At 46.5% G+C, this 11,909-nt stretch overlaps 2 protein-coding genes across 2 annotated transcripts; one reads left to right on the forward strand and one right to left on the reverse strand.

The window, feature by feature from the left end:
* Window positions 2,506-3,445, forward strand: LOC8058622 (phytosulfokines 4). Its single transcript, XM_002449653.2, has 2 exons — window positions 2,506-2,865; window positions 2,987-3,445. The coding sequence occupies exons 1-2, from the start codon at window positions 2,680-2,682 to the stop codon at window positions 3,164-3,166; spliced, it is 366 nt and encodes a 121-aa protein (XP_002449698.1). The 5' UTR covers window positions 2,506-2,679; the 3' UTR covers window positions 3,167-3,445.
* Window positions 6,212-10,237, reverse strand: LOC8061722. Its single transcript, XM_002450922.2, has 3 exons — window positions 9,667-10,237; window positions 9,373-9,560; window positions 6,212-7,248 (listed from the first exon to the last, which is right to left on the reverse strand). Exons 1-3 carry the CDS (start codon window positions 10,139-10,141, stop codon window positions 6,592-6,594), a joined length of 1,320 nt encoding a protein of 439 aa, XP_002450967.1. The 5' UTR covers window positions 10,142-10,237; the 3' UTR covers window positions 6,212-6,591.

The raw sequence follows: 11,909 nt of genomic DNA on the forward strand, positions 1-11,909 counted from the left end.
CAGCACCGGACGCTGGTCCAGAGCGTCCGGTGTGGTGTCTGTGACTCAGGTGTGCAGAGCGCACCGGACGCTAGCACCGGACGTTGGGCGGTTACTGTTCGAGCGTCCGGTGGTGTGTGACGTCAGTGAGTGCGCGCGAGGAGTGTCTGACCAGTGAGCACCGAACGCTCAGGGTGCGTCCGGTGGCTTGCGTCCGGTGACCCTGAGAGTTTGCGGAGCTCTCTGCGCATGAGTCCGGTGTGCACCGGACGCGTCCGGTGTGAACCAGAGGAGCGTCCGGTGGTGCTGTGCAGACGCACGTGCGCAATAGCCGTTGGCGGCAACGGTCGAGTTCAAACGGCTACTGACACGTGGCTAACGCCTGAGCACCGGACGCTAGGGGTTGAGCGTCCGGTGGCTCCCTGTGAGCGTCCGGTGCCCACGTGTTTTGCCAAGTGAAGGGGCAACGGCTAGTTTAGCCCTTGGGGCTATAAATAGTAGTGGTGGCCGGCCTTGGCTGGTGCTGAGCACCCTTGGGACTTAGTGTCCATGCTTGGGGAGTGCTAGTGAAGCCTCTAACTCACATGTGCTTGATAGTGTCCATCCGATTGTGTGAGTGAGCGATTCTAGTGCATTTCTTTGAGAGATTGCATCGAGTGGCACTAGGTGTTCGTGTTGCAAGCCGGTGGTGCTTGTTACTCTTGGAGGTTGCCACCTCTTAGATGGCTTGGTGGCTTGTGACTCCGTCGAAGCACGCAAGAAGTTTGTGCGGTGCTCCGGAGAAGTGATTGTGAGGGGTACGGTGCTCACCCCGCGGGGATCGCGAAGAGCAACTCTATTGGATCGTGCGTGTCATTGAGCTACCTCACTTGTGGGTAGGTTCTTGCGGTGTCCTAGTGGGGACGAGGTTCGTGTAACACCTCTTAGCCGCCGAACCACCAAGTGTTGGTCGACACAACGGGGACGTAGCTTGGTGGCAACCAAGTGAACCTCGGGAGAAAATCATCGTGTCAACTTTGTTCTTCCCGTTGGTTTGCAGGTCCCTAACACAAGCTTGTATTTACATTCTCTTGTTTGTGCTTGTGTAGTTGCTCTTGTAATTAGTTAGCTTGTGTAGCTTGCTAGTTAGCTTCTTGCTTGTGTAGCTAGAAGTAGTTCCTCTTGCGTGACTAATTTGGTTTGTGTAACCTTGATAGTCACATTGCTTAGTTTGTGTAGCTAAGTTTTTTTTTGCGCTCTCTAATTTGGCATTGGTTCCCTTGTTATTGAGCATTGCTAGTGAGCTTAGGAGCTTTGTGCTTTTGCTTACTAGTTGTGTAGGAGCTCCCCGGTTTGCAAAGTACTAGTGGCATAGGTTTGTGTGACCATGCTTCTAGAATTGGTTAGGTGAGCTCTCGCTGAGGTAGCACCTTGCTTGCTTGTTTATGATCTTTTACAAGGTGCTAGAGAACTTAGATAGAGGGGTGTAGTCTTGGCTAGACCGATAGTTTTAATTCCGCATTTATTTCGGTTAGCCGACGCGATAAGTTTTAGAAAGGACTATTCACCCCCCCTCTAGTCCGCCATCTCGACCCTTCAGGCGCCTCCGCTGGCCCCGGCCCCGAGCGAGCACCTCCGGATCCGAGCTGGGCTCCAGCACGAAGTCATCGAGAACGGTGTACGAGGAGGTCGAAGTGGTAGCCCAGGCTGTCGGACGCATCGTCGCCGCCACGCTCGCGCCAGCACTCTAGGCGCGCCAGGGCTCCCAGGCGCCATCGCCGGCGGGGCGGAGGATGAGCCACGTGCCCGCGTGGCTGCCGCGGCGGCTCGAACGCGCGTCCGCAGTGGCAGCGGCCCTCGCACGCGCCCCCACCCGCCCGCTACTGAGCTTCGTGAGCGCGTGAGGAGGAGGGTAGCGGAAGCAGAGCACCAGGAGGAGGGCCCAGATGCGGCGGCGGCGGCGGTGAGGTGGAGGAGGATGCAGACGAGGATGTCGCGGGGAGGACCGGCTCAGCGCGCTCCTCTGGCGGCGGCCGAATCGGAGCTTCGCGTGCTCCTCTGGCGGAGCTCTGCTTCACGTGCTCCTCTGGCGGGTCGCGTGGCTCCAGGGCGGGTCGCGTGGTCCTCTCCTCTGGCGGCGGCTGAATCGGCATCGCCGGAGGAGAGCCTTGCGCGCTTGGCGGCGCTCGCCGGAGGAGACCCCCCCCCCCCCTCCGCCACGGCGGAGGAGCAAGTGTGAAGAGCAGGTGCGGAGAACCACCGTGAGGTGAATCGAACGGGACAGAGGGGCCAGAGCCCGGCTCAGTGGGAAGCTCGATTTGGGCTTTCAAAGCTGGCCAGCCTATCCCAGTACGGCTAGCCAACTCTGGCCATACCCCAAACCCTATTCAGCGAACTAAACACTCAATTTCTAGCCCAACTAAGCCATGGCGACATGTAGAATGCAACCAAACACACCCTATCAGCCAAACACTGAGCAGCAGGTAGGCGTATCCTGCGAGCCTGCGACCCACCTGCTGGCTACCTACATTCATGGGTCGATCACTCGATCGGCTTCCTGTATTTAAGGCCCGCTCTACCTGTTCTTCGTTTCAACTCTTCTCCCCTCAACTCCAAACCAACGCCTCCCATAAATCCAACCACTCGAGGTCACTCTCTGCTGGCCTCTCTGCCTCTGCCCAACAAGATAGAGAGCCGCCGGCCTGCAGGTTGCATCCGGCCATGGCGGCGCCATCATCATCATCGCCACAACCACCACGGCGAACCGCCCTACTACCAGTCCTGCTGCTGGTGGTGGTGTCTCTCCTCCTCCTCTCCGTCGTCGCTGGCCACGCCGCCGCAGCGAGAGTAGTGGTGGCGGCTGAAGCGAGCTCGAGAAGCCAAGAGCAGCGGTACAGAGATGTTGTGGTGAGTTAAGCCTACCATTACCAGCCTAGCTAGCTTTTATGTTTCGCGCAGGAACGACGGTCGTGGCGTCAAGAAGTCGATGAGGAGTGCAATATTGTGTTGACACATTTAACCAATACAGGTGTCCGAGGAGAAGGAGCCGAGCTTCGCGGGGGGCGACGACGAGCGATGTGGCGGCGGCGCCGCCACCGGAGGGGGAGAAGAAGAAGCAGGAGAGGAGGACGAGGAGGAGTGCCTGATGAGGAGGACGCTGGTGGCGCACACCGACTACATCTACACCCAGGGAGGAGGCCACAACTAGCAACTAGCCAGCATCAGTAGGTACAGACAGCTCGCCGTACCAGGTTGTAGTGTGCTCGATCCGTGCATATTGCGCGGCTCTGTGTTGTCTTCGTTATTGATCGATCGAGTGAATATATATATATATATATATATATATATATATATGCATCATACATGTATATGTAAGCTGCGGCTTTTCTTCGAATTGGTTCCAGTTTGATTATTGGTGTTGTCGATCGACTCGATGATCTGATGTAGTACGAGCTTCGCAGTTGGTGAACGAACGAACTTGATTGCATGCTGCTTCGTTGTTAATGTCCTGTCTAGTTGTCTGGGGCAGGGACAGGAGGCCCTATACTCCTGCTGACTCTTGACCCTTATTCTTGAGTAGGAATACGGCAAGGAATTTTATCAAATCTTAGACATATATGAAGTATTAAATATAGATGAAAAAAAACTAATTATACACAGTTTGGTTATAAATCGTGAGACGAATCTTTTAAGTTTAATTAGTCTATAATTAGCTATAATTGCTACAATAACCAACATATTTAATTAAGCTTAATAAATTCGTCTCGTAGTTTTTAGACGAGCTATGTAATTTAATACGTCAAATATATGGTGACATATTTAATATGATACTTAAAATTTTTCTTTTTCCGAACTAAACAAGCCTTGCATTGTAGGCCGCTAGCCGCTTGGCCTTCTAGTACAACACACATGGGAATGTTTGGTCCCACTCCCAGTGGCTGCATGATTATTGCTCTCGACTCTCGAGATCTCACGCACGCACGGCCCCGATCGAGTCCATAGCTCCATCCACTACTGTTTTACTACCTTGGACGATAGTATGAGATACTACGCGTCTATGAAATTGACTGGCCATTCCATTCATCTCATTCTCGCCTGAACTCAATTAGGTCTTGTTTAGTTTATCTCAATCCAAAAAAAATTAAAATTTTTCGTCACATCGAATCTTACGGCATATGCATAGAACATTAAATATAGATAAAGAAAATAATTAATTGTACAGTTTATCTACAATTCGCGAGACGAATCTTTTGAGCCTAGTTAGTCCATGGTTGAACAATAATTGCTAAATACATACGAAAGTGTTACAGTATCAAAATACAAAAACTTTTTGAATATAAGGTCCTGTTTGGTTTGGGTTGGTAAAGTTTAACTCCCGTCACATCAAATGTTTGGACACACGCATGAAGTACTAAACATAGACTATTTACAAAACTAAAAACACAATTAGAGAGTAATTTACGAGACGAATATTTTGAGCCTAATTAGTCTATGATTAAACAGTAATTGCCAAATAAAACGAAAGAGCTATAACCTGTTAAACTTTAACACCTTCAACAAACACCTCCTAAACCAAACCTAAGTTTAGGCGCACGGTTAGGAAGATGATTCATTGAGTCTCGCCCCAAGTTTATTGTCAGGGTCACTTCCCTGAACATAGAGACAAGTCGTCGAACAAGCACACAGCCAATTCCAGTTTTGATACGAAATTGTGTAGTGTATCTTTTTCGAAAGAACGAAATGGTCTATGCATGTATTAATGAGTGATACCGATAGTTCATAAGTATGTCAACATGTTGTTGTTAACTAGCCTTTAAAACTGGAATCAAACATTCCCAAATTGAAGTGTCCAGAATCAATGGTAACACAACCATGCATGGAAGATCGTATCGAAGAACCATCAATCAATCTAGCAATCCTCCCGGATCAACGTCATACAGATATCCTCTCAGCATCAATAATCTGATGCCACAAACAAAAGCTGCCATTAAAATTTGCGACAAGAAACAGCAGCAGTACAATCCTGTGACTCTTGTATGTCCCATGTGCCATGTTCATGGTACGAGTTGACTTGTGACCTCATCAGTGTGGACAACGAGGTAGACCCCAGAGCCCACAGACCTGACGTCTATGCCTCACCTAATTCATTTTTATTTTATTTCAATTCATTTTGCTTCCGATACCACCAATCCAAACTTGTTAAGGCTTTGTTTAGTTTCCAAAATTTTTCAAGCTTTATCACATCTAATCTTTCAACGCATGTATAGGACATTAAATATAGATAAAAATAATAACTAATTACACAGTTTATCTATAATTTAGAGAGACGAATTTTTTAAACCTAATTAGCTCACAATTAGACAATAATTGTCAAATAAAAATAAAAATGTTATAGCAGCTAAAACCAAAAATTTTCGCGAACTAAGGCCTAGGCTACCAGCTTCGTTAAGCTAATGGTTTCGCTACCGATCAAGCGCGAAACCATTAGCTACCAGATCGATCAAGCGTGCGCGTCTAATTCAGCATCCAGCTTCGTTACACCTGCCAATAATAATGGTTTCGCTGCCACAAGATATTTATTTTTGGTTGTAAATTAAAACTAGGAAAGGGATGCTTCGTTCTACTTCTGCCAGAATTTCTGGTGCTTTGGCTGTGGCCAAATTCTGCCTAATTTCTGGTTGTTCTCCTTTACCAGATCACTTTGAATTTGGATACTTCTTGAATAGGTACATCATACATGAAGCTTTGTCCGATTGAGAAATATTTTGTTGACGTATACTCACTCCTGTAACAGCAGTCCTGTTGGATGAAAACACGTTTTGGCATGTGTAAATAAAATGGTCCAACTGACAGTGCCTACTGAGTATGCAGCACTCTCTCTCCCTCGATCTGGTACGTGGTCATATTTGACTTTGCATGGTTGGAGACTATTAACTTCTTCTAGAATATTTTAAATTTGTGTGGTTTCTGAAAGTGTACTTTTGAATACAAATCTACACATATAGTTATATTTGAAAGTTACTAATGTTTGTAGTTATTATGGTTTGACGATTATAGTTTATAATACCTAGTTGAACACTATGGGTCCAATCATCATAAAAGCAGTTTCATAGTAGTATAATTATGTTATGTTCTGTATATATATAAATAATAACATTGTTATGGGTTAACTTATGTTTTGTGGACCGCATAATTTTTCAAAATACTGATAATATAATACTAGTACTACTTTTCTATTCTGTGTCACTGTGTATGAGCTGGAATACTTGCCCCCACTATAACATAGTCAAATTGGTCCTCACCAGCATTGTTCAGGGGTACATGTTGGAGAAATCAGAGCACTGAGTCAAACCATCAAACAACCTAGACACTGTACACACTACAACTTTCACTAATACTGCATGCTTGGAGCAGTAATTTCCAGCCTGAAAAGTGAAAAGGGAGGACTCGTGGAAACCCATGATTTTCACTAGGAACAGACAGAAGTGATCGACGCAAATTCTGAAACAGTGGGAGTGAATCACAAAATCCCCATGAGACCACATATTGGACATCAACCAAGACAATTGTATCGAATCGTATAATGGCATAGGAAGAACAGATTAAGCTGTATGATCAAGCCTGCTAGTGATGTCAGGCTGCATCATCATCTTCCTCCAGATCACTGAAAGATACATCTTCATCATGTGCTATTGGAATTTTTGTGTCTCCTGGGTCACCTGTCTCCTCTTCGAGCCATTCATCCCCGTCGTCATCTTCGATGTCGCCATCCTCAACATTATCAGTTTTCTGAATGTCAACTCTTGATTGCTCACTGATGTCAGCCAGTGGCTGTTTCTGTTCATCATCTTTAGGGGCAGAGTTGTCCGTCAATGGTATCTCATACATTTGCGCACTCTGTTCTTCTTTTGCTGCATCTTCTGTAGAGAGATTGTGCGTGCTTTCTTCCATCCTAGATAGTGTGACCACGGTAGTGTCTTTCAATATGGGCAAAAGCTGTACAGGTACACTGCTGCTGATATTATCTGAAGGAACAGCTCTGGTCTCGCTGATTGTATCATTTGATAGAATATCCTGGTTGATTGGTTGTGGCTTGCCATAGTGTATGTTGCTAAAAGATGTCAGCATCGCGGAGTCATCTTGGCCCTTTAATACACCCAAAACACCTACAGGAGAACCTAAAACACCATCTTCATTGCTGAAAGGCACATGTATGGTGTCTCCATAGCTGCCTTGTAACTTCGTCCGGTACTGCAAATCGTGTGACAACTTGTCTCTAGCTTCCAAAATCTGTGCCAAGGCAATCAGGAACTGATAAGTCTGCTAGCAAACAATGTCTTGAGCTGGTAGATATCAGCTTATCTTTTGTGCAGTCAGCACAAATAAAATGTCTGTTCATACATCATAACTAGTAAGAAAGCAAAATCATCAGCAGAAACTACTAAAGCATTGAGAACCTATGGAAAATGATGTTCTGTCAATATATCTGCCCCTCAAGACTCATGCATGCATCTGAGGACTAAAAAGTATAATGAATTAATCAAAAATAGGAGCTAATCATTTTCGTCATATTGCACTTTATGTCCCATGGGCCATGGCTTTTGTTGAGTTAATATTCACTTGATGGCTAATTCTGACTTTTTGCTATTTGACATGTTTCCTGTATTCACTTTATAACATCACACTTCAGAGCTCAGACTCATGCAAAGCATCATTCTGGGAACCAAATTAGACTAAGGAAGAAACTGAATCAAAAGAAATACAGACAAAGCACTCAGTTATTATAGAAAATTAGTAGAATATAACGAAACACTTGAGCTGTACAGAACAAGCTAGTCCCATTCAAAACTAAGGATGTATTTGGATGGGTAGCCCATCATGACTTGCAAGAAAGAAATTTAATAGAAACTACTAAAGCATCAGAAACATTAGACTTTCTGTCAATATATCAATGTCTAAAGCATAGATGCCAGGGAGGGTTGTTACAATCACAATGAACAAATTTAGCTATAAATTCTATGGTGAGCTGTTGGCCTAGTGCAATATTCCACTCAAGGCACTCCCCACCACCCAAAGAAAAAGGAATGCAAACTAGTTTCACTTTTAGGCAGGAGGAAGGGAATGTAGGAAGTCACTAGCTTAGATGACATAAATGAGGTGTTGGTATTCGCATTATAATCCACCATATTTGTGACACTTACACTTCATAACTAAAGGCTTCATGATCTTATCTGACAAAAACGATAGGTTCCATGTCAGGCACAGAAGCACAAAGCTCGAGAATGTGCGTAAGTGTGCCGCATGAGGTTATGATTAACCAATATATTTTTATGATTGTTGAAAATCGAAGAAATCAATGTTTGAAATTAAATTCCAGAGTGAGGTCAAAGTGTCAAACTAATGATCAAGTTTCAGATGGAACATTTGGTAGCGTAAAGAGCGAACAACAATATGTCAAACAAACGTCATTTCATTTGAAGAATGCAAGTGCCTAGCCTTGCACAGATCGCTCACTCATTCTGAACCCGTAACTATGACGCAATTTTATTTTATTTGTTTTTGGTAAAAACACAAATTGCTTATGTACATTTTGACCATATTCAAGTCATGCATACTAACGCAGTTCTCAAACGAACATGATTGCCTTACCAGGACACAAAGCCTTAGGTGCAAGATATACCAAATCAAAGTGCAAAGCAATCACAAGCACTTAAGTTTCTTGCCACCGCAATCTTCCATGATTCCAAATACCAAACATCAAAATGTGAAACGCAATACATTCTCAATTTAACAACCAATCTAATCCTGCATCTGATTCACATTCCATTATTCACCTCGGCTAACAGATTTTAGGCTGTTATTGGTCCACAGGTGAACTTATTACTGAATCATCAAAGACAACTAAGGCCTTGTTCGTTTCGAACGGGAACGGCATGGAATGGCTTGGAACCGCTTGGAATCGTCCTAGCCAGGAAGCAATCCATGTTTACGTGGGAATGAGTGTTCGGTTAAGTCTACCATGGTTTGAAACCTGGTCCATCCTGGTCTTTCCTGCCCAATTTAGGCCGGGAATCAATCCATGAGTCAAGAGGTGTGGAACCAATCCCGGTATTTTGCTGAGTCTATTTTATTGCAATTAGCTTAGCTAATGGATTGATTCCATACCCTACCGAACAAGACTTTTGATAGAAAGGGAATAAAACCTTGCAAAAATAAAACCAGCCCTTGGATCAAATGACAGACATGGATTTACTCGATCCGTGCCGGGAACCGTTCCTAGTCGGAAATGAATCATATGCAACCGAACAAGGCCTAACTTAGTTAACTAGCATCAAGGAAAAATCCTCAGGTACTTGGTGAACTTGTATTACTAACTCATTGAAGTGTTTAACTTAAGATGCCAAGGAAAATCACCTGTGGAGTGGATAAAATCTCAGCATCATCCTTCCTGAGCTGAGGATGCAGCAGCACGAAGTATACCTTCCAGAAGCAGCCCTCGCTCATGTGGCTGGGGCAGAGTTCGATCCTCAGATCAGCCAGCTCTGGCGCCAAGCTTTCCACGGCCAGTGCATGATCTTGCTGCGCATCAGTCATGTCAAAATCTGCGCTCCATGTCAACAATGCAACTGACAATTAGTACATCTTAACTGAGACCAATGAAGAAGAGCATCTGGGGGAGGCAAGAAAGGATAGCACGAAGCCACGAACCATCGGAGTCGGCGTCGTCGGGGAGAAGGGGGAAGTCGAGCCAGAGCTCGGGCCGCGAGGCCGCGTCCCGCGCGAACGCGACCACCTCTTCGGTGACCCCCGCTGCTGCCTCCGCCCAGTCCGCGTCGCCCTCAGGGGGCAGCAGCGAGGACGCGATCTTGGCGAGATCCGCTACGGCCTGGCGGCCCGGGAGCCGCGCGAGGCCGGCGCGGAACCGGCCCGCGATCTCGGCCGGGTCCGGCCGGCGCAGGGCGCCTCCGCCTCCATCGGGCGCGGGCGCGGGCGCGGGCGCGAGGAAGGAGGCGAGGCCCTGGAAGCGGTTCGCGAGCGCGCCGGTGAGCTCGGAGAGGTCCTCGCGGACGCCGCGAGGGGGAGAGGATGACCCCGGGGAGGCCGAGGGCCCCGGGTCGCTTGCTTCGGGTTCGTCCACGGTAGCGAGGAGGGAGTTGGCGATGGAGCGCGCGAGCCACGCCATTACCGACGGCGAGGTCGGCGGCGGCTGTGCGGCGCGCGATTGGAGTTGGAGCGGAGGGGAAGGTAGCCTTGTGTCGTGTGTTCCCCTGTCACTGTCGGATGGGCCCGGTAGTTGAGGATTACAGTACTTCGTCAGGACAACCTGAAAACCAAAATCTTTTCAAGATTCCCCGTCACATCGAATCTTACGCCACATGCATGAAGTATTAAATATAAACAAAAATAAAAACTAATTGCACAGTTTATCTGTAAATCACAAGATGAATTTTTTAAATCTAATTACTCTATAATTGAATAATGTTTATCAAATAAAAACGAAAGTGCTACAGTTTCGAAAACTTTTCAGTTTTCGAAACTAAACAAGGCCGTGGTGAATTTCTTCTTCTAAATAATAACACGTTCGATGAAGCAAAGGGTAAACCTCCAATATGCCGATACTAGCAAAAATGTCCGTGCGTTGCAACGGAAGAAAAATAGCTACATTAACAGAAAAAAAGACATATATATTATACTTTTAAACTATAATTCTTTTATAGATTTATCTTAACATTGGTAATAATATCACAATGTCCCGGTAAATCTATATTGAATTAAAATTAAATCTTCATAGTTTTTTCTCTTATTGTAAGGCATAAAAAATATTTACTCCGATTCATGGACGGCCAGAGCCCATAAGCAGATCGCATGGCCACCCCCACCGCTATGTGCGGCCACGCACGTGCAAGCCTCTGTGGCATCGCTATTCTGAGCTCCGAGCTCAGCTCCTCCTGCACCTCCGCGTTGGCTTTTTCTACTTCGATCCTTATCATGGTGTATTTCCATGCCCCATACCGCTGTCGCTCAGCCTCGCTTCTGCATGGTCGGCTCCTTGCTCCGAGCCACCATCGGCTGGCTTTAGCTTCTTTCTGCGCGGCACTGCCAACCTTGCTAGCATCTATTGCCTGCTGGCAAGATCATGGTGCGCGCTAGACTTACACGTGCAAGAGGGCTAGAGTGAGCTGCGGCGCAAGATAAAGAAAGATGTGGTTCTCTCGATGATAGTAGCTTTCTAGGTACTCTTTGTCCCAATGTTTTCTGATCGGCTTATCGTTTCTAATCGGTCTGGCACCGATCAGGACGATCAGGACGATTAATCGACAATCAGGACGATTAATCGACTCCTGATCGGTCTAATCGTCCAGCATAAAGCAGGACTATATAAGTATATATCATATATATATATATATGGTATATATACCATATACTATATATTTATATATTACACATCAAGCATCAAGACTATATTTCTGGTTAGTTGACTATACTTCTAGGCAGCAGGGAAGAGGGAGGAGAAAGCAAGCAGCAGCGGGCTACTTGGATTGGAGCTGGAATAGGGAGGAAGAAGCAGGCAGCAGGGAAGAGGAGGAGAAAGCAGCAAGCAAGCAGCCCGCTGCTTGGATTGGAGCTGGAATGGGGAGGAAGAAGCAGGCAGTAGGGAAGAGGGAGGAGGAAGCAGCAAACAAGCAGCAAGCAGCACGAGCAGGAGCAGCAGCTCAGTAGCTGACGGCTGGAGTGGGAGTGAGGACTGAGAAGACAGTGGGGGTGAAGTTATAAGGGAAACCCTAATGGGCCTAGTCCAATTAAATATATCCCAAGCCAAAAGCAGCCAATCTTCCGGTCAACTCTGATCGATCAGGAGGCTTCCAGTCAACTCTGATCGATCAGGAGGCCTGATCGGACGATTAATCGACGATTAATCGAACGATCAGGTTTCTGATCGCTCTAATCGA

This window comes from Sorghum bicolor, chromosome 5, assembly GCF_000003195.3.
Source record: "Sorghum bicolor cultivar BTx623 chromosome 5, Sorghum_bicolor_NCBIv3, whole genome shotgun sequence".
Classification (NCBI taxonomy): Eukaryota; Viridiplantae; Streptophyta; class Magnoliopsida; order Poales; family Poaceae; genus Sorghum; species Sorghum bicolor.

Coding starts and splice junctions, on each gene's coding strand:
- LOC8058622 (XM_002449653.2), top strand. CDS start 2,680: ATGGCGGCGCCATCATCATCATCGCCACAACCACCACGGCGAACCGCC. Junction 2,866..2,986: donor AGCGGTACAGAGATGTTGTG/GTGAGTTAAGCC, acceptor TAACCAATACAG/GTGTCCGAGGAGAAGGAGCC.
- LOC8061722 (XM_002450922.2), bottom strand. CDS start 10,141: ATGGCGTGGCTCGCGCGCTCCATCGCCAACTCCCTCCTCGCTACCGTG. Junction 9,561..9,666: donor CGACGACGCCGACTCCGATG/GTTCGTGGCTTC, acceptor CATGGAGCGCAG/ATTTTGACATGACTGATGCG. Junction 7,249..9,372: donor AGATTTTATCCACTCCACAG/GTGATTTTCCTT, acceptor GCCTTGGCACAG/ATTTTGGAAGCTAGAGACAA.